Raw genomic sequence first — 18,894 nt, 5'->3', positions numbered from 1 at the left:
GCTTATTCTTTCTATTTCCCCTTCCTTTTTTGTACCCCCGTAATCACCAAAACAGTAAAAAAAAATGTGTCGTTTTCTTTTATTCTTCGTTTTACCCCTACTGCTGTTTACATTCCCTACATTACCTCAGTAACCACGGGCCAAGTCCACAAGGTACGTATCCAACTTCCCAGTCTCCACGTACTTCTCCACCAGTCCAATGAAGCGCCGAACCGACGAGGGGACCAGATCAGCAGTCCTGTCCGCCGAGTGGGCTGATAGCAGCAACTTATCGTCACCAATATTCCAGAGTGGGGACTCGGGTGGGAACGGCTCCTTCGTGAACACATCCACAGCGGCACCGGCAATAACACCGTCCCGCAGAGCACACGCGAGGTGCTCCTCGTTTTGTGTGAGGCCGCGGCCAATGTTGATGTAGATTGCGCTTGGCTTCATCAGGGCAAATCGCTCCTTGTTGAAGAACTCCCTCGTCTCCTCTGTTCCTGGTAGGATGTTGACCACAAAGTCGGACTCACGAAGCACGCGATCACGCGCCGCATCACCGTGCACCACGTGCACACCGTATTCATCCACGTTGGCAGTCGGGGCTGAACGCTTCACGCCTGTAACCTCCATTCCCATTGTGACTGCAAGCTTCGCTGTGGCGTGGCCAATGTCACCATAGCCAATAATACCCATCTTCTGTCCACGCAGCTCGATCATGTTAAAGGGGTCCCACTTGTGCTCGGCGCGGCTCGCCAGCAGACGCCATGTCTGGCGGTTGAAGTACAGCATGGAGTAGATTACATGCTCTGCCAGGATGGGCGAGTAACAACCATGGCCGTTTGCGAAGGGGATATCCTTCAGCTCCTTTGTGAGTAGACCCAGCCTGTACACATCCACACCAGCTGTCAGTGAGTAGACCCAGCGAACGCGGCGCCGCTCCTTTGGCAGATTGTAGTCATCGCACAGGTCCTTGATCGCGTCGTGTCCCACAGCACCCTCCACAAACAGGATGATCGCGTCCCCAGAGTTCTTGGCCTCCTGAAAATCAAGTGGCGCCGAGCCGAGGGTGATGGACTTGGCCAAGTGGCTAAGGTGCTTGCTGAACGCGCTCTTGTAGTACTCGACATTATTGGCGGTTGCGGTGGCTACGCACAGTCTGAATGTCATCTTGCAGATAGTGTGTTGAGGTATGAGGAGAATAAAAATGCTTTATTTTCTTTTTCTTTTCTAATGGGTGATCAGGAAAATGCATGCGGAGAAACAAATAAAAGTAAGAAAAATGTGCTAGTACGGATCGGAAGGAGAGCCAACAGAAACCTCCCAGAGCATGCGCAGATAACACCAAATACGATGAGAAGGCGATGGTTTTGCTTCTTTACCATGTGTTACACCTCTCTAGAAGGCTACAAAAAGAAATATCGTAAAACAACAACAGCAACAACAACAAAAACCCTTTTTCCATGCACGAGTCTCCCATTTCATATTCCATCGTTTTCTTTTGCTTATTCTTTCTATTTCCCCTTCCTTTTTTTGTACCCCCGTAATCACCAAAACAGTAAAAAAAAATGTGTCGTTTTCTTTTATTCTTCGTTTTACCCCTACTGCTGTTTACATTCCCTACATTACCTCAGTAACCACGGGCCAAGTCCACAAGGTACGTATCCAACTTCCCAGTCTCCACGTACTTCTCCACCAGTCCAATGAAGCGCCGAACCGACGAGGGGACCAGATCAGCAGTCCTGTCCGCCGAGTGGGCTGATAGCAGCAACTTATCGTCACCAATATTCCAGAGTGGGGACTCGGGTGGGAACGGCTCCTTCGTGAACACATCCACAGCGGCACCGGCAATAACACCGTCCCGCAGAGCACACGCGAGGTGCTCCTCGTTTTGTGTGAGGCCGCGGCCAATGTTGATGTAGATTGCGCTTGGCTTCATCAGGGCAAATCGCTCCTTGTTGAAGAACTCCCTCGTCTCCTCTGTTCCTGGTAGGATGTTGACCACAAAGTCGGACTCACGAAGCACGCGATCACGCGCCGCATCACCGTGCACCACGTGCACACCGTATTCATCCACGTTGGCAGTCGGGGCTGAACGCTTCACGCCTGTAACCTCCATTCCCATTGTGACTGCAAGCTTCGCTGTGGCGTGGCCAATGTCACCATAGCCAATAATACCCATCTTCTGTCCACGCAGCTCGATCATGTTAAAGGGGTCCCACTTGTGCTCGGCGCGGCTCGCCAGCAGACGCCATGTCTGGCGGTTGAAGTACAGCATGGAGTAGATTACATGCTCTGCCAGGATGGGCGAGTAACAACCATGGCCGTTTGCGAAGGGGATATCCTTCAGCTCCTTTGTGAGTAGACCCAGCCTGTACACATCCACACCAGCTGTCAGTGAGTAGACCCAGCGAACGCGGCGCCGCTCCTTTGGCAGATTGTAGTCATCGCACAGGTCCTTGATCGCGTCGTGTCCCACAGCACCCTCCACAAACAGGATGATCGCGTCCCCAGAGTTCTTGGCCTCCTGAAAATCAAGTGGCGCCGAGCCGAGGGTGATGGACTTGGCCAAGTGGCTAAGGTGCTTGCTGAACGCGCTCTTGTAGTACTCGACATTATTGGCGGTTGCGGTGGCTACGCACAGTCTGAATGTCATCTTGCAGATAGTGTGTTGAGGTATGAGGAGAATAAAAATGCTTTATTTTCTTTTTCTTTTCTAATGGGTGATCAGGAAAATGCATGCGGAGAAACAAATAAAAGTAAGAAAAATGTGCTAGTACGGATCGGAAGGAGAGCCAACAGAAACCTCCCAGAGCATGCGCAGATAACACCAAATACGATGAGAAGGCGATGGTTTTTGCTTCTTTACCATGTGTTACACCTCTCTAGAAGGCTACAAAAAGAAATATCGTAAAACAACAACAGCAACAACAACAAAAACCCTTTTTCCATGCACGAGTCTCCCATTTCATATTCCATCGTTTTCTTTTGCTTATTCTTTCTATTTCCCCTTCCTTTTTTGTACCCCCGTAATCACCAAAACAGTAAAAAAAATGTGTCGTTTTCTTTTATTCTTCGTTTTACCCCTACTGCTGTTTACATTCCCTACATTACCTCAGTAACCACGGGCCAAGTCCACAAGGTACGTATCCAACTTCCCAGTCTCCACGTACTTCTCCACCAGTCCAATGAAGCGCCGAACCGACGAGGGGACCAGATCAGCAGTCCTGTCCGCCGAGTGGGCTGATAGCAGCAACTTATCGTCACCAATATTCCAGAGTGGGGACTCGGGTGGGAACGGCTCCTTCGTGAACACATCCACAGCGGCACCGGCAATAACACCGTCCCGCAGAGCACACGCGAGGTGCTCCTCGTTTTGTGTGAGGCCGCGGCCAATGTTGATGTAGATTGCGCTTGGCTTCATCAGGGCAAATCGCTCCTTGTTGAAGAACTCCCTCGTCTCCTCTGTTCCTGGTAGGATGTTGACCACAAAGTCGGACTCACGAAGCACGCGATCACGCGCCGCATCACCGTGCACCACGTGCACACCGTATTCATCCACGTTGGCAGTCGGGGCTGAACGCTTCACGCCTGTAACCTCCATTCCCATTGTGACTGCAAGCTTCGCTGTGGCGTGGCCAATGTCACCATAGCCAATAATACCCATCTTCTGTCCACGCAGCTCGATCATGTTAAAGGGGTCCCACTTGTGCTCGGCGCGGCTCGCCAGCAGACGCCATGTCTGGCGGTTGAAGTACAGCATGGAGTAGATTACATGCTCTGCCAGGATGGGCGAGTAACAACCATGGCCGTTTGCGAAGGGGATATCCTTCAGCTCCTTTGTGAGTAGACCCAGCCTGTACACATCCACACCAGCTGTCAGTGAGTAGACCCAGCGAACGCGGCGCCGCTCCTTTGGCAGATTGTAGTCATCGCACAGGTCCTTGATCGCGTCGTGTCCCACAGCACCCTCCACAAACAGGATGATCGCGTCCCCAGAGTTCTTGGCCTCCTGAAAATCAAGTGGCGCCGAGCCGAGGGTGATGGACTTGGCCAAGTGGCTAAGGTGCTTGCTGAACGCGCTCTTGTAGTACTCGACATTATTGGCGGTTGCGGTGGCTACGCACAGTCTGAATGTCATCTTGCAGATAGTGTGTTGAGGTATGAGGAGAATAAAAATGCTTTATTTTCTTTTTCTTTTCTAATGGGTGATCAGGAAAATGCATGCGGAGAAACAAATAAAAGTAAGAAAAATGTGCTAGTACGGATCGGAAGGAGAGCCAACAGAAACCTCCCAGAGCATGCGCAGATAACACCAAATACGATGAGAAGGCGATGGTTTTTGCTTCTTTACCATGTGTTACACCTCTCTAGAAGGCTACAAAAAGAAATATCGTAAAACAACAACAGCAACAACAACAAAAACCCTTTTTCCATGCACGAGTCTCCCATTTCATATTCCATCGTTTTCTTTTGCTTATTCTTTCTATTTCCCCTTCCTTTTTTGTACCCCCGTAATCACCAAAACAGTAAAAAAAAATGTGTCGTTTTCTTTTATTCTTCGTTTTACCCCTACTGCTGTTTACATTCCCTACATTACCTCAGTAACCACGGGCCAAGTCCACAAGGTACGTATCCAACTTCCCAGTCTCCACGTACTTCTCCACCAGTCCAATGAAGCGCCGAACCGACGAGGGGACCAGATCAGCAGTCCTGTCCGCCGAGTGGGCTGATAGCAGCAACTTATCGTCACCAATATTCCAGAGTGGGGACTCGGGTGGGAACGGCTCCTTCGTGAACACATCCACAGCGGCACCGGCAATAACACCGTCCCGCAGAGCACACGCGAGGTGCTCCTCGTTTTGTGTGAGGCCGCGGCCAATGTTGATGTAGATTGCGCTTGGCTTCATCAGGGCAAATCGCTCCTTGTTGAAGAACTCCCTCGTCTCCTCTGTTCCTGGTAGGATGTTGACCACAAAGTCGGACTCACGAAGCACGCGATCACGCGCCGCATCACCGTGCACCACGTGCACACCGTATTCATCCACGTTGGCAGTCGGGGCTGAACGCTTCACGCCTGTAACCTCCATTCCCATTGTGACTGCAAGCTTCGCTGTGGCGTGGCCAATGTCACCATAGCCAATAATACCCATCTTCTGTCCACGCAGCTCGATCATGTTAAAGGGGTCCCACTTGTGCTCGGCGCGGCTCGCCAGCAGACGCCATGTCTGGCGGTTGAAGTACAGCATGGAGTAGATTACATGCTCTGCCAGGATGGGCGAGTAACAACCATGGCCGTTTGCGAAGGGGATATCCTTCAGCTCCTTTGTGAGTAGACCCAGCCTGTACACATCCACACCAGCTGTCAGTGAGTAGACCCAGCGAACGCGGCGCCGCTCCTTTGGCAGATTGTAGTCATCGCACAGGTCCTTGATCGCGTCGTGTCCCACAGCACCCTCCACAAACAGGATGATCGCGTCCCCAGAGTTCTTGGCCTCCTGAAAATCAAGTGGCGCCGAGCCGAGGGTGATGGACTTGGCCAAGTGGCTAAGGTGCTTGCTGAACGCGCTCTTGTAGTACTCGACATTATTGGCGGTTGCGGTGGCTACGCACAGTCTGAATGTCATCTTGCAGATAGTGTGTTGAGGTATGAGGAGAATAAAAATGCTTTATTTTCTTTTTCTTTTCTAATGGGTGATCAGGAAAATGCATGCGGAGAAACAAATAAAAGTAAGAAAAATGTGCTAGTACGGATCGGAAGGAGAGCCAACAGAAACCTCCCAGAGCATGCGCAGATAACACCAAATACGATGAGAAGGCGATGGTTTTTGCTTCTTTACCATGTGTTACACCTCTCTAGAAGGCTACAAAAAGAAATATCGTAAAACAACAACAGCAACAACAACAAAAACCCTTTTTCCATGCACGAGTCTCCCATTTCATATTCCATCGTTTTCTTTTGCTTATTCTTTCTATTTCCCCTTCCTTCCAGTCCAATGAAGCGCCGAACCGACGAGGGGACCAGATCAGCAGTCCTGTCCGCCGAGTGGGCTGATAGCAGCAACTTATCGTCACCAATATTCCAGAGTGGGGACTCGGGTGGGAACGGCTCCTTCGTGAACACATCCACAGCGGCACCGGCAATAACACCGTCCCGCAGAGCACACGCGAGGTGCTCCTCGTTTTGTGTGAGGCCGCGGCCAATGTTGATGTAGATTGCGCTTGGCTTCATCAGGGCAAATCGCTCCTTGTTGAAGAACTCCCTCGTCTCCTCTGTTCCTGGTAGGATGTTGACCACAAAGTCGGACTCACGAAGCACGCGATCACGCGCCGCATCACCGTGCACCACGTGCACACCGTATTCATCCACGTTGGCAGTCGGGGCTGAACGCTTCACGCCTGTAACCTCCATTCCCATTGTGACTGCAAGCTTCGCTGTGGCGTGGCCAATGTCACCATAGCCAATAATACCCATCTTCTGTCCACGCAGCTCGATCATGTTAAAGGGGTCCCACTTGTGCTCGGCGCGGCTCGCCAGCAGACGCCATGTCTGGCGGTTGAAGTACAGCATGGAGTAGATTACATGCTCTGCCAGGATGGGCGAGTAACAACCATGGCCGTTTGCGAAGGGGATATCCTTCAGCTCCTTTGTGAGTAGACCCAGCCTGTACACATCCACACCAGCTGTCAGTGAGTAGACCCAGCGAACGCGGCGCCGCTCCTTTGGCAGATTGTAGTCATCGCACAGGTCCTTGATCGCGTCGTGTCCCACAGCACCCTCCACAAACAGGATGATCGCGTCCCCAGAGTTCTTGGCCTCCTGAAAATCAAGTGGCGCCGAGCCGAGGGTGATGGACTTGGCCAAGTGGCTAAGGTGCTTGCTGAACGCGCTCTTGTAGTACTCGACATTATTGGCGGTTGCGGTGGCTACGCACAGTCTGAATGTCATCTTGCAGATAGTGTGTTGAGGTATGAGGAGAATAAAAATGCTTTATTTTCTTTTTCTTTTCTAATGGGTGATCAGGAAAATGCATGCGGAGAAACAAATAAAAGTAAGAAAAATGTGCTAGTACGGATCGGAAGGAGAGCCAACAGAAACCTCCCAGAGCATGCGCAGATAACACCAAATACGATGAGAAGGCGATGGTTTTTGCTTCTTTACCATGTGTTACACCTCTCTAGAAGGCTACAAAAAGAAATATCGTAAAACAACAACAGCAACAACAACAAAAACCCTTTTTCCATGCACGAGTCTCCCATTTCATATTCCATCGTTTTCTTTTGCTTATTCTTTCTATTTCCCCTTCCTTTTTTGTACCCCCGTAATCACCAAAACAGTAAAAAAAAATGTGTCGTTTTCTTTTATTCTTCGTTTTACCCCTACTGCTGTTTACATTCCCTACATTACCTCAGTAACCACGGGCCAAGTCCACAAGGTACGTATCCAACTTCCCAGTCTCCACGTACTTCTCCACCAGTCCAATGAAGCGCCGAACCGACGAGGGGACCAGATCAGCAGTCCTGTCCGCCGAGTGGGCTGATAGCAGCAACTTATCGTCACCAATATTCCAGAGTGGGGACTCGGGTGGGAACGGCTCCTTCGTGAACACATCCACAGCGGCACCGGCAATAACACCGTCCCGCAGAGCACACGCGAGGTGCTCCTCGTTTTGTGTGAGGCCGCGGCCAATGTTGATGTAGATTGCGCTTGGCTTCATCAGGGCAAATCGCTCCTTGTTGAAGAACTCCCTCGTCTCCTCTGTTCCTGGTAGGATGTTGACCACAAAGTCGGACTCACGAAGCACGCGATCACGCGCCGCATCACCGTGCACCACGTGCACACCGTATTCATCCACGTTGGCAGTCGGGGCTGAACGCTTCACGCCTGTAACCTCCATTCCCATTGTGACTGCAAGCTTCGCTGTGGCGTGGCCAATGTCACCATAGCCAATAATACCCATCTTCTGTCCACGCAGCTCGATCATGTTAAAGGGGTCCCACTTGTGCTCGGCGCGGCTCGCCAGCAGACGCCATGTCTGGCGGTTGAAGTACAGCATGGAGTAGATTACATGCTCTGCCAGGATGGGCGAGTAACAACCATGGCCGTTTGCGAAGGGGATATCCTTCAGCTCCTTTGTGAGTAGACCCAGCCTGTACACATCCACGCCAGCTGTCAGTGAGTAGACCCAGCGAACGCGGCGCCGCTCCTTTGGCAGATTGTAGTCATCGCACAGGTCCTTGATCGCGTCGTGTCCCACAGCACCCTCCACAAACAGGATGATCGCGTCCCCAGAGTTCTTGGCCTCCTGAAAATCAAGTGGCGCCGAGCCGAGGGTGATGGACTTGGCCAAGTGGCTAAGGTGCTTGCTGAACGCGCTCTTGTAGTACTCGACATTATTGGCGGTTGCGGTGGCTACGCACAGTCTGAATGTCATCTTGCAGATAGTGTGTTGAGGTATGAGGAGAATAAAAATGCTTTATTTTCTTTTTCTTTTCTAATGGGTGATCAGGAAAATGCATGCGGAGAAACAAATAAAAGTAAGAAAAATGTGCTAGTACGGATCGGAAGGAGAGCCAACAGAAACCTCCCAGAGCATGCGCAGATAACACCAAATACGATGAGAAGGCGATGGTTTTTGCTTCTTTACCATGTGTTACACCTCTCTAGAAGGCTACAAAAAGAAATATCGTAAAACAACAACAGCAACAACAACAAAAACCCTTTTTCCATGCACGAGTCTCCCATTTCATATTCCATCGTTTTCTTTTGCTTATTCTTTCTATTTCCCCTTCCTTTTTTGTACCCCCGTAATCACCAAAACAGTAAAAAAAATGTGTCGTTTTCTTTTGTTCTTCGTTTTACCCCTACTGCTGTTTACATTCCCTACATTACCTCAGTAACCACGGGCCAAGTCCACAAGGTACGTATCCAACTTCCCAGTCTCCACGTACTTCTCCACCAGTCCAATGAAGCGCCGAACCGACGAGGGGACCAGATCAGCAGTCCTGTCCGCCGAGTGGGCTGATAGCAGCAACTTATCGTCACCAATATTCCAGAGTGGGGACTCGGGTGGGAACGGCTCCTTCGTGAACACATCCACAGCGGCACCGGCAATAACACCGTCCCGCAGAGCACACGCGAGGTGCTCCTCGTTTTGTGTGAGGCCGCGGCCAATGTTGATGTAGATTGCGCTTGGCTTCATCAGGGCAAATCGCTCCTTGTTGAAGAACTCCCTCGTCTCCTCTGTTCCTGGTAGGATGTTGACCACAAAGTCGGACTCACGAAGCACGCGATCACGCGCCGCATCACCGTGCACCACGTGCACACCGTATTCATCCACGTTGGCAGTCGGGGCTGAACGCTTCACGCCTGTAACCTCCATTCCCATTGTGACTGCAAGCTTCGCTGTGGCGTGGCCAATGTCACCATAGCCAATAATACCCATCTTCTGTCCACGCAGCTCGATCATGTTAAAGGGGGTCCCACTTGTGCTCGGCGCGGCTCGCCAGCAGACGCCATGTCTGGCGGTTGAAGTACAGCATGGAGTAGATTACATGCTCTGCCAGGATGGGCGAGTAACAACCATGGCCGTTTGCGAAGGGGATATCCTTCAGCTCCTTTGTGAGTAGACCCAGCCTGTACACATCCACACCAGCTGTCAGTGAGTAGACCCAGCGAACGCGGCGCCGCTCCTTTGGCAGATTGTAGTCATCGCACAGGTCCTTGATCGCGTCGTGTCCCACAGCACCCTCCACAAACAGGATGATCGCGTCCCCAGAGTTCTTGGCCTCCTGAAAATCAAGTGGCGCCGAGCCGAGGGTGATGGACTTGGCCAAGTGGCTAAGGTGCTTGCTGAACGCGCTCTTGTAGTACTCGACATTATTGGCGGTTGCGGTGGCTACGCACAGTCTGAATGTCATCTTGCAGATAGTGTGTTGAGGTATGAGGAGAATAAAAATGCTTTATTTTCTTTTTCTTTTCTAATGGGTGATCAGGAAAATGCATGCGGAGAAACAAATAAAAGTAAGAAAAATGTGCTAGTACGGATCGGAAGGAGAGCCAACAGAAACCTCCCAGAGCATGCGCAGATAACACCAAATACGATGAGAAGGCGATGGTTTTTGCTTCTTTACCATGTGTTACACCTCTCTAGAAGGCTACAAAAAGAAATATCGTAAAACAACAACAGCAACAACAACAAAAACCCTTTTTCCATGCACGAGTCTCCCATTTCATATTCCATCGTTTTCTTTTGCTTATTCTTTCTATTTCCCCTTCCTTTTTTGTACCCCCGTAATCACCAAAACAGTAAAAAAAAATGTGTCGTTTTCTTTTATTCTTCGTTTTACCCCTACTGCTGTTTACATTCCCTACATTACCTCAGTAACCACGGGCCAAGTCCACAAGGTACGTATCCAACTTCCCAGTCTCCACGTACTTCTCCACCAGTCCAATGAAGCGCCGAACCGACGAGGGGACCAGATCAGCAGTCCTGTCCGCCGAGTGGGCTGATAGCAGCAACTTATCGTCACCAATATTCCAGAGTGGGGACTCGGGTGGGAACGGCTCCTTCGTGAACACATCCACAGCGGCACCGGCAATAACACCGTCCCGCAGAGCACACGCGAGGTGCTCCTCGTTTTGTGTGAGGCCGCGGCCAATGTTGATGTAGATTGCGCTTGGCTTCATCAGGGCAAATCGCTCCTTGTTGAAGAACTCCCTCGTCTCCTCTGTTCCTGGTAGGATGTTGACCACAAAGTCGGACTCACGAAGCACGCGATCACGCGCCGCATCACCGTGCACCACGTGCACACCGTATTCATCCACGTTGGCAGTCGGGGCTGAACGCTTCACGCCTGTAACCTCCATTCCCATTGTGACTGCAAGCTTCGCTGTGGCGTGGCCAATGTCACCATAGCCAATAATACCCATCTTCTGTCCACGCAGCTCGATCATGTTAAAGGGGTCCCACTTGTGCTCGGCGCGGCTCGCCAGCAGACGCCATGTCTGGCGGTTGAAGTACAGCATGGAGTAGATTACATGCTCTGCCAGGATGGGCGAGTAACAACCATGGCCGTTTGCGAAGGGGATATCCTTCAGCTCCTTTGTGAGTAGACCCAGCCTGTACACATCCACACCAGCTGTCAGTGAGTAGACCCAGCGAACGCGGCGCCGCTCCTTTGGCAGATTGTAGTCATCGCACAGGTCCTTGATCGCGTCGTGTCCCACAGCACCCTCCACAAACAGGATGATCGCGTCCCCAGAGTTCTTGACCTCCTGAAAATCAAGTGGCGCCGAGCCGAGGGTGATGGACTTGGCCAAGTGGCTAAGGTGCTTGCTGAACGCGCTCTTGTAGTACTCGACATTATTGGCGGTTGCGGTGGCTACGCACAGTCTGAATGTCATCTTGCAGATAGTGTGTTGAGGTATGAGGAGAATAAAAATGCTTTATTTTCTTTTTCTTTTCTAATGGGTGATCAGGAAAATGCATGCGGAGAAACAAATAAAAGTAAGAAAAATGTGCTAGTACGGATCGGAAGGAGAGCCAACAGAAACCTCCCAGAGCATGCGCAGATAACACCAAATACGATGAGAAGGCGATGGTTTTTGCTTCTTTACCATGTGTTACACCTCTCTAGAAGGCTACAAAAAGAAATATCGTAAAACAACAACAGCAACAACAACAAAAACCCTTTTTTCATGCACGAGTCTCCCATTTCATATTCCATCGTTTTCTTTTGCTTATTCTTTCTATTTCCCCTTCCTTTTTTTGTACCCCCGTAATCACCAAAACAGTAAAAAAAAATGTGTCGTTTTCTTTTATTCTTCGTTTTACCCCTACTGCTGTTTACATTCCCTACATTACCTCAGTAACCACGGGCCAAGTCCACAAGGTACGTATCCAACTTCCCAGTCTCCACGTACTTCTCCACCAGTCCAATGAAGCGCCGAACCGACGAGGGGACCAGATCAGCAGTCCTGTCCGCCGAGTGGGCTGATAGCAGCAACTTATCGTCACCAATATTCCAGAGTGGGGACTCGGGTGGGAACGGCTCCTTCGTGAACACATCCACAGCGGCACCGGCAATAACACCGTCCCGCAGAGCACACGCGAGGTGCTCCTCGTTTTGTGTGAGGCCGCGGCCAATGTTGATGTAGATTGCGCTTGGCTTCATCAGGGCAAATCGCTCCTTGTTGAAGAACTCCCTCGTCTCCTCTGTTCCTGGTAGGATGTTGACCACAAAGTCGGACTCACGAAGCACGCGATCACGCGCCGCATCACCGTGCACCACGTGCACACCGTATTCATCCACGTTGGCAGTCGGGGCTGAACGCTTCACGCCTGTAACCTCCATTCCCATTGTGACTGCAAGCTTCGCTGTGGCGTGGCCAATGTCACCATAGCCAATAATACCCATCTTCTGTCCACGCAGCTCGATCATGTTAAAGGGGTCCCACTTGTGCTCGGCGCGGCTCGCCAGCAGACGCCATGTCTGGCGGTTGAAGTACAGCATGGAGTAGATTACATGCTCTGCCAGGATGGGCGAGTAACAACCATGGCCGTTTGCGAAGGGGATATCCTTCAGCTCCTTTGTGAGTAGACCCAGCCTGTACACATCCACACCAGCTGTCAGTGAGTAGACCCAGCGAACGCGGCGCCGCTCCTTTGGCAGATTGTAGTCATCGCACAGGTCCTTGATCGCGTCGTGTCCCACAGCACCCTCCACAAACAGGATGATCGCGTCCCCAGAGTTCTTGGCCTCCTGAAAATCAAGTGGCGCCGAGCCGAGGGTGATGGACTTGGCCAAGTGGCTAAGGTGCTTGCTGAACGCGCTCTTGTAGTACTCGACATTATTGGCGGTTGCGGTGGCTACGCACAGTCTGAATGTCATCTTGCAGATAGTGTGTTGAGGTATGAGGAGAATAAAAATGCTTTATTTTCTTTTTCTTTTCTAATGGGTGATCAGGAAAATGCATGCGGAGAAACAAATAAAAGTAAGAAAAAATGTGCTAGTACGGATCGGAAGGAGAGCCAACAGAAACCTCCCAGAGCATGCGCAGATAACACCAAATACGATGAGAAGGCGATGGTTTTTGCTTCTTTACCATGTGTTACACCTCTCTAGAAGGCTACAAAAGAAATATCGTAAAACAACAACAGCAACAACAACAAAAACCCTTTTTCCATGCACGAGTCTCCCATTTCATATTCCATCGTTTTCTTTTGCTTATTCTTTCTATTTCCCCTTCCTTTTTTTGTACCCCCGTAATCACCAAAACAGTAAAAAAAAATGTGTCGTTTTCTTTTGTTCTTCGTTTTACCCCTACTGCTGTTTACATTCCCTACATTACCTCAGTAACCACGGGCCAAGTCCACAAGGTACGTATCCAACTTCCCAGTCTCCACGTACTTCTCCACCAGTCCAATGAAGCGCCGAACCGACGAGGGGACCAGATCAGCAGTCCTGTCCGCCGAGTGGGCTGATAGCAGCAACTTATCGTCACCAATATTCCAGAGTGGGGACTCGGGTGGGAACGGCTCCTTCGTGAACACATCCACAGCGGCACCGGCAATAACACCGTCCCGCAGAGCACACGCGAGGTGCTCCTCGTTTTGTGTGAGGCCGCGGCCAATGTTGATGTAGATTGCGCTTGGCTTCATCAGGGCAAATCGCTCCTTGTTGAAGAACTCCCTCGTCTCCTCTGTTCCTGGTAGGATGTTGACCACAAAGTCGGACTCACGAAGCACGCGATCACGCGCCGCATCACCGTGCACCACGTGCACACCGTATTCATCCACGTTGGCAGTCGGGGCTGAACGCTTCACGCCTGTAACCTCCATTCCCATTGTGACTGCAAGCTTCGCTGTGGCGTGGCCAATGTCACCATAGCCAATAATACCCATCTTCTGTCCACGCAGCTCGATCATGTTAAAGGGGTCCCACTTGTGCTCGGCGCGGCTCGCCAGCAGACGCCATGTCTGGCGGTTGAAGTACAGCATGGAGTAGATTACATGCTCTGCCAGGATGGGCGAGTAACAACCATGGCCGTTTGCGAAGGGGATATCCTTCAGCTCCTTTGTGAGTAGACCCAGCCTGTACACATCCACACCAGCTGTCAGTGAGTAGACCCAGCGAACGCGGCGCCGCTCCTTTGGCAGATTGTAGTCATCGCACAGGTCCTTGATCGCGTCGTGTCCCACAGCACCCTCCACAAACAGGATGATCGCGTCCCCAGAGTTCTTGGCCTCCTGAAAATCAAGTGGCGCCGAGCCGAGGGTGATGGACTTGGCCAAGTGGCTAAGGTGCTTGCTGAACGCGCTCTTGTAGTACTCGACATTATTGGCGGTTGCGGTGGCTACGCACAGTCTGAATGTCATCTTGCAGATAGTGTGTTGAGGTATGAGGAGAATAAAAATGCTTTATTTTCTTTTTCTTTTCTAATGGGTGATCAGGAAAATGCATGCGGAGAAACAAATAAAAGTAAGAAAAATGTGCTAGTACGGATCGGAAGGAGAGCCAACAGAAACCTCCCAGAGCATGCGCAGATAACACCAAATACGATGAGAAGGCGATGGTTTTTGCTTCTTTACCATGTGTTACACCTCTCTAGAAGGCTACAAAAGAAATATCGTAAAACAACAACAGCAACAACAACAAAAACCCTTTTTCCATGCACGAGTCTCCCATTTCATATTCCATCGTTTTCTTTTGCTTATTCTTTCTATTTCCCCTTCCTTTTTTGTACCCCCGTAATCACCAAAACAGTAAAAAAAAATGTGTCGTTTTCTTTTATTCTTCGTTTTACCCCTACTGCTGTTTACATTCCCTACATTACCTCAGTAACCACGGGCCAAGTCCACAAGGTACGTATCCAACTTCCCAGTCTCCACGTACTTCTCCACCAGTCCAATGAAGCGCCGAACCGACGAGGGGACCAGATCAGCAGTCCTGTCCGCCGAGTGGGCTGATAGCAGCAACTTATCGTCACCAATATTCCAGAGTGGGGACTCGGGTGGGAACGGCTCCTTCGTGAACACATCCACAGCGGCACCGGCAATAACACCGTCCCGCAGAGCACACGCGAGGTGCTCCTCGTTTTGTGTGAGGCCGCGGCCAATGTTGATGTAGATTGCGCTTGGCTTCATCAGGGCAAATCGCTCCTTGTTGAAGAACTCCCTCGTCTCCTCTGTTCCTGGTAGGATGTTGACCACAAAGTCGGACTCACGAAGCACGCGATCACGCGCCGCATCACCGTGCACCACGTGCACACCGTATTCATCCACGTTGGCAGTCGGGGCTGAACGCTTCACGCCTGTAACCTCCATTCCCATTGTGACTGCAAGCTTCGCTGTGGCGTGGCCAATGTCACCATAGCCAATAATACCCATCTTCTGTCCACGCAGCTCGATCATGTTAAAGGGGTCCCACTTGTGCTCGGCGCGGCTCGCCAGCAGACGCCATGTCTGGCGGTTGAAGTACAGCATGGAGTAGATTACATGCTCTGCCAGGATGGGCGAGTAACAACCATGGCCGTTTGCGAAGGGGATATCCTTCAGCTCCTTTGTGAGTAGACCCAGCCTGTACACATCCACGCCAGCTGTCAGTGAGTAGACCCAGCGAACGCGGCGCCGCTCCTTTGGCAGATTGTAGTCATCGCACAGGTCCTTGATCGCGTCGTGTCCCACAGCACCCTCCACAAACAGGATGATCGCGTCCCCAGAGTTCTTGGCCTCCTGAAAATCAAGTGGCGCCGAGCCGAGGGTGATGGACTTGGCCAAGTGGCTAAGGTGCTTGCTGAACGCGCTCTTGTAGTACTCGACATTATTGGCGGTTGCGGTGGCTACGCACAGTCTGAATGTCATCTTGCAGATAGTGTGTTGAGGTATGAGGAGAATAAAAATGCTTTATTTTCTTTTTCTTTTCTAATGGGTGATCAGGAAAATGCATGCGGAGAAACAAATAAAAGTAAGAAAAAATGTGCTAGTACGGATCGGAAGGAGAGCCAACAGAAACCTCCCAGAGCATGCGCAGATAACACCAAATACGATGAGAAGGCAATGGTTTTTGCTTCTTTACCATGTTTTACACCTCTCTAGAAGGCTACAAAAAGAAATATCGTAAAACAACAACAGCAACAACAACAAAAACCCTTTTTCCATGCACGAGTCTCCCATTTCATATTCCATCGTTTTCTTTTGCTTATTCTTTCTATTTCCCCTTCCTTTTTTGTACCCCCGTAATCACCAAAACAGTAAAAAAAAATGTGTCGTTTTCTTTTGTTCTTCGTTTTACCCCTACTGCTGTTTACATTCCCTACATTACCTCAGTAACCACGGGCCAAGTCCACAAGGTACGTATCCAACTTCCCAGTCTCCACGTACTTCTCCACCAGTCCAATGAAGCGCCGAACCGACGAGGGGACCAGATCAGCAGTCCTGTCCGCCGAGTGGGCTGATAGCAGCAACTTATCGTCACCAATATTCCAGAGTGGGGACTCGGGTGGGAACGGCTCCTTCGTGAACACATCCACAGCGGCACCGGCAATAACACCGTCCCGCAGAGCACACGCGAGGTGCTCCTCGTTTTGTGTGAGGCCGCGGCCAATGTTGATGTAGATTGCGCTTGGCTTCATCAGGGCAAATCGCTCCTTGTTGAAGAACTCCCTCGTCTCCTCTGTTCCTGGTAGGATGTTGACCACAAAGTCGGACTCACGAAGCACGCGATCACGCGCCGCATCACCGTGCACCACGTGCACACCGTATTCATCCACGTTGGCAGTCGGGGCTGAACGCTTCACGCCTGTAACCTCCATTCCCATTGTGACTGCAAGCTTCGCTGTGGCGTGGCCAATGTCACCATAGCCAATAATACCCATCTTCTGTCCACGCAGCTCGATCATGTTAAAGGGGTCCCACTTGTGCTCGGCGCGGCTCGCCAGCAGACGCCATGTCTGGCGGTTGAAGTACAGCATGGAGTAGATTACATGCTCTGCCAGGATGGGCGAGTAACAACCATGGCCGTTTGCGAAGGGGATATCCTTCAGCTCCTTTGTGAGTAGACCCAGCCTGTACACATCCACACCAGCTGTCAGTGAGTAGACCCAGCGAACGCGGCGCCGCTCCTTTGGCAGATTGTAGTCATCGCACAGGTCCTTGATCGCGTCGTGTCCCACAGCACCCTCCACAAACAGGATGATCGCGTCCCCAGAGTTCTTGACCTCCTGAAAATCAAGTGGCGCCGAGCCGAGGGTGATGGACTTGGCCAAGTGGCTAAGGTGCTTGCTGAACGCGCTCTTGTAGTACTCGACATTATTGGCGGTTGCGGTGGCTACGCACAGTCTGAATGTCATCTTGCAGATAGTGTGTTGAGGTATGAGGAGAATAAAAATGCTTTATTTTCTTTTTCTTTTCTAATGGGTGATCAGGAAAATGCATGCGGAGAAACAAATAAAAGTAAGAAAAATGTGCTAGTACGGATCGGAAGGAGAGCCAACAGAAACCTCCCAGAGCATGCGCAGATAACACCAAATACGATGAGAAGGCAATGGTTTTTGCTTCTTTACCATGTTTTACACCTCTCTAGAAGGCTACAAAAAGAAATATCGTAAAACAACAACAGCAACAACAACAAAAACCCTTTTTCCATGCACGAGTCTCCCATTTCATATTCCATCGTTTTCTTTTGCTTATTCTTTCTATTTCCCCTTCCTTTTTTTGTACCCCCGTAATCACCAAAACAGTAAAAAAAAATGTGTCGTTTTCTTTTGTTCTTCGTTTTACCCCTACTGCTGTTTACATTCCCTACATTACCTCAGTAACCACGGGCCAAGTCCACAAGGTACGTATCCAACTTCCCAGTCTCCACGTACTTCTCCACCAGTCCAATGAAGCGCCGAACCGACGAGGGGACCAGATCAGCAGTCCTGTCCGCCGAGTGGGCTGATAGCAGCAACTTATCGTCACCAATATTCCAGAGTGGGGACTCGGGTGGGAACGGCTCCTTCGTGAACACATCCACAGCGGCACCGGCAATAACACCGTCCCGCAGAGCACACGCGAGGTGCTCCTCGTTTTGTGTGAGGCCGCGGCCAATGTTGATGTAGATTGCGCTTGGCTTCATCAGGGCAAATCGCTCCTTGTTGAAGAACTCCCTCGTCTCCTCTGTTCCTGGTAGGATGTTGACCACAAAGTCGGACTCACGAAGCACGCGATCACGCGCCGCATCACCGTGCACCACGTGCACACCGTATTCATCCACGTTGGCAGTCGGGGCTGAACGCTTCACGCCTGTAACCTCCATTCCCATTGTGACTGCAAGCTTCGCTGTGGCGTGGCCAATGTCACCATAGCCAATAATACCCATCTTCTGTCCACGCAGCTCGATCATGTTAAAGGGGTCCCACTTGTGCTCGGCGCGGCTCGCCAGCAGACGCCATGTCTGGCGGTTGAAGTACAGCATGGAGTAGATTACATGCTCTGCCAGGATGGGCGAGTAACAACCATGGCCGTTTGCGAAGGGGATATCCTTCAGCTCCTTTGTGAGTAGACCCAGCCTGTACACATCCACACCAGCTGTCAGTGAGTAGACCCAGCGAACGCGGCGCCGCTCCTTTGGCAGATTGTAGTCATCGCACAGGTCCTTGATCGCGTCGTGTCCCACAGCACCCTCCACAAACAGGATGATCGCGTCCCCAGAGTTCTTGACCTCCTGAAAATCAAGTGGCGCCGAGCCGAGGGTGATGGACTTGGCCAAGTGGCTAAGGTGCTTGCTGAACGCGCTCTTGTAGTACTCGACATTATTGGCGGTTGCGGTGGCTACGCACAGTCTGAATGTCATCTTGCAGATAGTGTGTTGAGGTATGAGGAGAATAAAAATGCTTTATTTTCTTTTTCTTTTCTAATGGGTGAT

General features: G+C 50.9%; 14 protein-coding genes across 16 annotated transcripts; all 14 read right to left on the bottom strand.

Annotated features, from left to right (window-relative positions):
* Window positions 1-126: 126 nt before the first annotated feature.
* Window positions 127-1,152, bottom strand: LSM04_006630 (D-isomer specific 2-hydroxyacid dehydrogenase; the record flags this gene model as incomplete). The annotated part of the gene is made up of 1 exon (XM_067333024.1): window positions 127-1,152. One exon carries the CDS (start codon window positions 1,150-1,152, stop codon window positions 127-129), a length of 1,026 nt encoding a protein of 341 aa, XP_067185773.1.
* A 460-nt stretch (window positions 1,153-1,612) lies between these two features.
* On the bottom strand, window positions 1,613-2,638 carry LSM04_000699 (D-isomer specific 2-hydroxyacid dehydrogenase; the record flags this gene model as incomplete). The annotated part of the gene is made up of 1 exon (XM_067333023.1): window positions 1,613-2,638. One exon carries the CDS (start codon window positions 2,636-2,638, stop codon window positions 1,613-1,615), a length of 1,026 nt encoding a protein of 341 aa, XP_067185517.1.
* A 459-nt stretch (window positions 2,639-3,097) lies between these two features.
* LSM04_006739 (D-isomer specific 2-hydroxyacid dehydrogenase) lies at window positions 3,098-4,123 on the bottom strand (the record flags this gene model as incomplete). The annotated part of the gene is made up of 1 exon (XM_067333022.1): window positions 3,098-4,123. One exon carries the CDS (start codon window positions 4,121-4,123, stop codon window positions 3,098-3,100), a length of 1,026 nt encoding a protein of 341 aa, XP_067185782.1.
* Window positions 4,124-4,583: 460 nt separating this feature from the next.
* Window positions 4,584-5,609, bottom strand: LSM04_004347 (D-isomer specific 2-hydroxyacid dehydrogenase; the record flags this gene model as incomplete). The annotated part of the gene is made up of 1 exon (XM_067333021.1): window positions 4,584-5,609. One exon carries the CDS (start codon window positions 5,607-5,609, stop codon window positions 4,584-4,586), a length of 1,026 nt encoding a protein of 341 aa, XP_067185685.1.
* Window positions 5,610-5,726: 117 nt separating this feature from the next.
* On the bottom strand, window positions 5,727-6,931 carry LSM04_007484 (D-isomer specific 2-hydroxyacid dehydrogenase; the record flags this gene model as incomplete). The annotated part of the gene is made up of 2 exons (XM_067333020.1): window positions 5,727-5,813; window positions 5,993-6,931. 2 exons carry the CDS (start codon window positions 6,929-6,931, stop codon window positions 5,727-5,729), a joined length of 1,026 nt encoding a protein of 341 aa, XP_067185813.1.
* A 460-nt stretch (window positions 6,932-7,391) lies between these two features.
* Window positions 7,392-8,417, bottom strand: LSM04_008676 (D-isomer specific 2-hydroxyacid dehydrogenase; the record flags this gene model as incomplete). The annotated part of the gene is made up of 1 exon (XM_067333017.1): window positions 7,392-8,417. The coding sequence occupies one exon, from the start codon at window positions 8,415-8,417 to the stop codon at window positions 7,392-7,394; it is 1,026 nt and encodes a 341-aa protein (XP_067185877.1).
* A 459-nt stretch (window positions 8,418-8,876) lies between these two features.
* LSM04_002125 (D-isomer specific 2-hydroxyacid dehydrogenase) lies at window positions 8,877-9,452 on the bottom strand (the record flags this gene model as incomplete). The annotated part of the gene is made up of 1 exon (XM_067333016.1): window positions 8,877-9,452. One exon carries the CDS (start codon window positions 9,450-9,452, stop codon window positions 8,877-8,879), a length of 576 nt encoding a protein of 191 aa, XP_067185592.1.
* Window position 9,453: 1 nt separating this feature from the next.
* Window positions 9,454-9,903, bottom strand: LSM04_007199 (uncharacterized protein; the record flags this gene model as incomplete). Its single annotated transcript, XM_067333015.1, has 1 exon — window positions 9,454-9,903. One exon carries the CDS (start codon window positions 9,901-9,903, stop codon window positions 9,454-9,456), a length of 450 nt encoding a protein of 149 aa, XP_067185804.1.
* A 460-nt stretch (window positions 9,904-10,363) lies between these two features.
* On the bottom strand, window positions 10,364-11,389 carry LSM04_006593 (D-isomer specific 2-hydroxyacid dehydrogenase; the record flags this gene model as incomplete). Its single annotated transcript, XM_067333014.1, has 1 exon — window positions 10,364-11,389. The coding sequence occupies one exon, from the start codon at window positions 11,387-11,389 to the stop codon at window positions 10,364-10,366; it is 1,026 nt and encodes a 341-aa protein (XP_067185770.1).
* A 461-nt stretch (window positions 11,390-11,850) lies between these two features.
* Window positions 11,851-12,876, bottom strand: LSM04_009288 (the record flags this gene model as incomplete). Of its 2 annotated transcripts, none has more annotated exons than XM_067333012.1 (1): window positions 11,851-12,876. In XM_067333012.1, one exon carries the CDS (start codon window positions 12,874-12,876, stop codon window positions 11,851-11,853), a length of 1,026 nt encoding a protein of 341 aa, XP_067185905.1. The 2 variants fall into 2 exon arrangements, with proteins under 2 accessions (XP_067185905.1, XP_067185906.1); XM_067333013.1 differs by having other exon boundaries at window positions 11,851-12,159.
* A 461-nt stretch (window positions 12,877-13,337) lies between these two features.
* LSM04_004896 (D-isomer specific 2-hydroxyacid dehydrogenase) lies at window positions 13,338-14,363 on the bottom strand (the record flags this gene model as incomplete). The annotated part of the gene is made up of 1 exon (XM_067333011.1): window positions 13,338-14,363. The coding sequence occupies one exon, from the start codon at window positions 14,361-14,363 to the stop codon at window positions 13,338-13,340; it is 1,026 nt and encodes a 341-aa protein (XP_067185703.1).
* Window positions 14,364-14,822: 459 nt separating this feature from the next.
* On the bottom strand, window positions 14,823-15,848 carry LSM04_004065 (D-isomer specific 2-hydroxyacid dehydrogenase; the record flags this gene model as incomplete). The annotated part of the gene is made up of 1 exon (XM_067333010.1): window positions 14,823-15,848. The coding sequence occupies one exon, from the start codon at window positions 15,846-15,848 to the stop codon at window positions 14,823-14,825; it is 1,026 nt and encodes a 341-aa protein (XP_067185671.1).
* Window positions 15,849-16,309: 461 nt separating this feature from the next.
* On the bottom strand, window positions 16,310-17,335 carry LSM04_003945 (D-isomer specific 2-hydroxyacid dehydrogenase; the record flags this gene model as incomplete). The annotated part of the gene is made up of 1 exon (XM_067333009.1): window positions 16,310-17,335. One exon carries the CDS (start codon window positions 17,333-17,335, stop codon window positions 16,310-16,312), a length of 1,026 nt encoding a protein of 341 aa, XP_067185665.1.
* A 461-nt stretch (window positions 17,336-17,796) lies between these two features.
* Window positions 17,797-18,822, bottom strand: LSM04_000901 (the record flags this gene model as incomplete). Of its 2 annotated transcripts, XM_067333007.1 has the most annotated exons (2): window positions 18,105-18,146; window positions 18,193-18,822. In XM_067333007.1, 2 exons carry the CDS (start codon window positions 18,820-18,822, stop codon window positions 18,105-18,107), a joined length of 672 nt encoding a protein of 223 aa, XP_067185531.1. The 2 variants fall into 2 exon arrangements, with proteins under 2 accessions (XP_067185532.1, XP_067185531.1); XM_067333008.1 differs by having other exon boundaries at window positions 17,797-18,822.
* Between the last annotated feature and the right edge of the window lie 72 nt (window positions 18,823-18,894).

The sequence above is a fragment of the Trypanosoma melophagium genome, assembly GCF_022059095.1.
Source record: "Trypanosoma melophagium isolate St. Kilda chromosome Unknown ctg9segment0, whole genome shotgun sequence".
Taxonomy (NCBI): Eukaryota; Euglenozoa; class Kinetoplastea; order Trypanosomatida; family Trypanosomatidae; genus Trypanosoma; species Trypanosoma melophagium.
The sequence above is the reverse complement of the archived record's forward strand: the minus strand, read 5'-3'. Positions and strand labels throughout refer to the sequence as shown.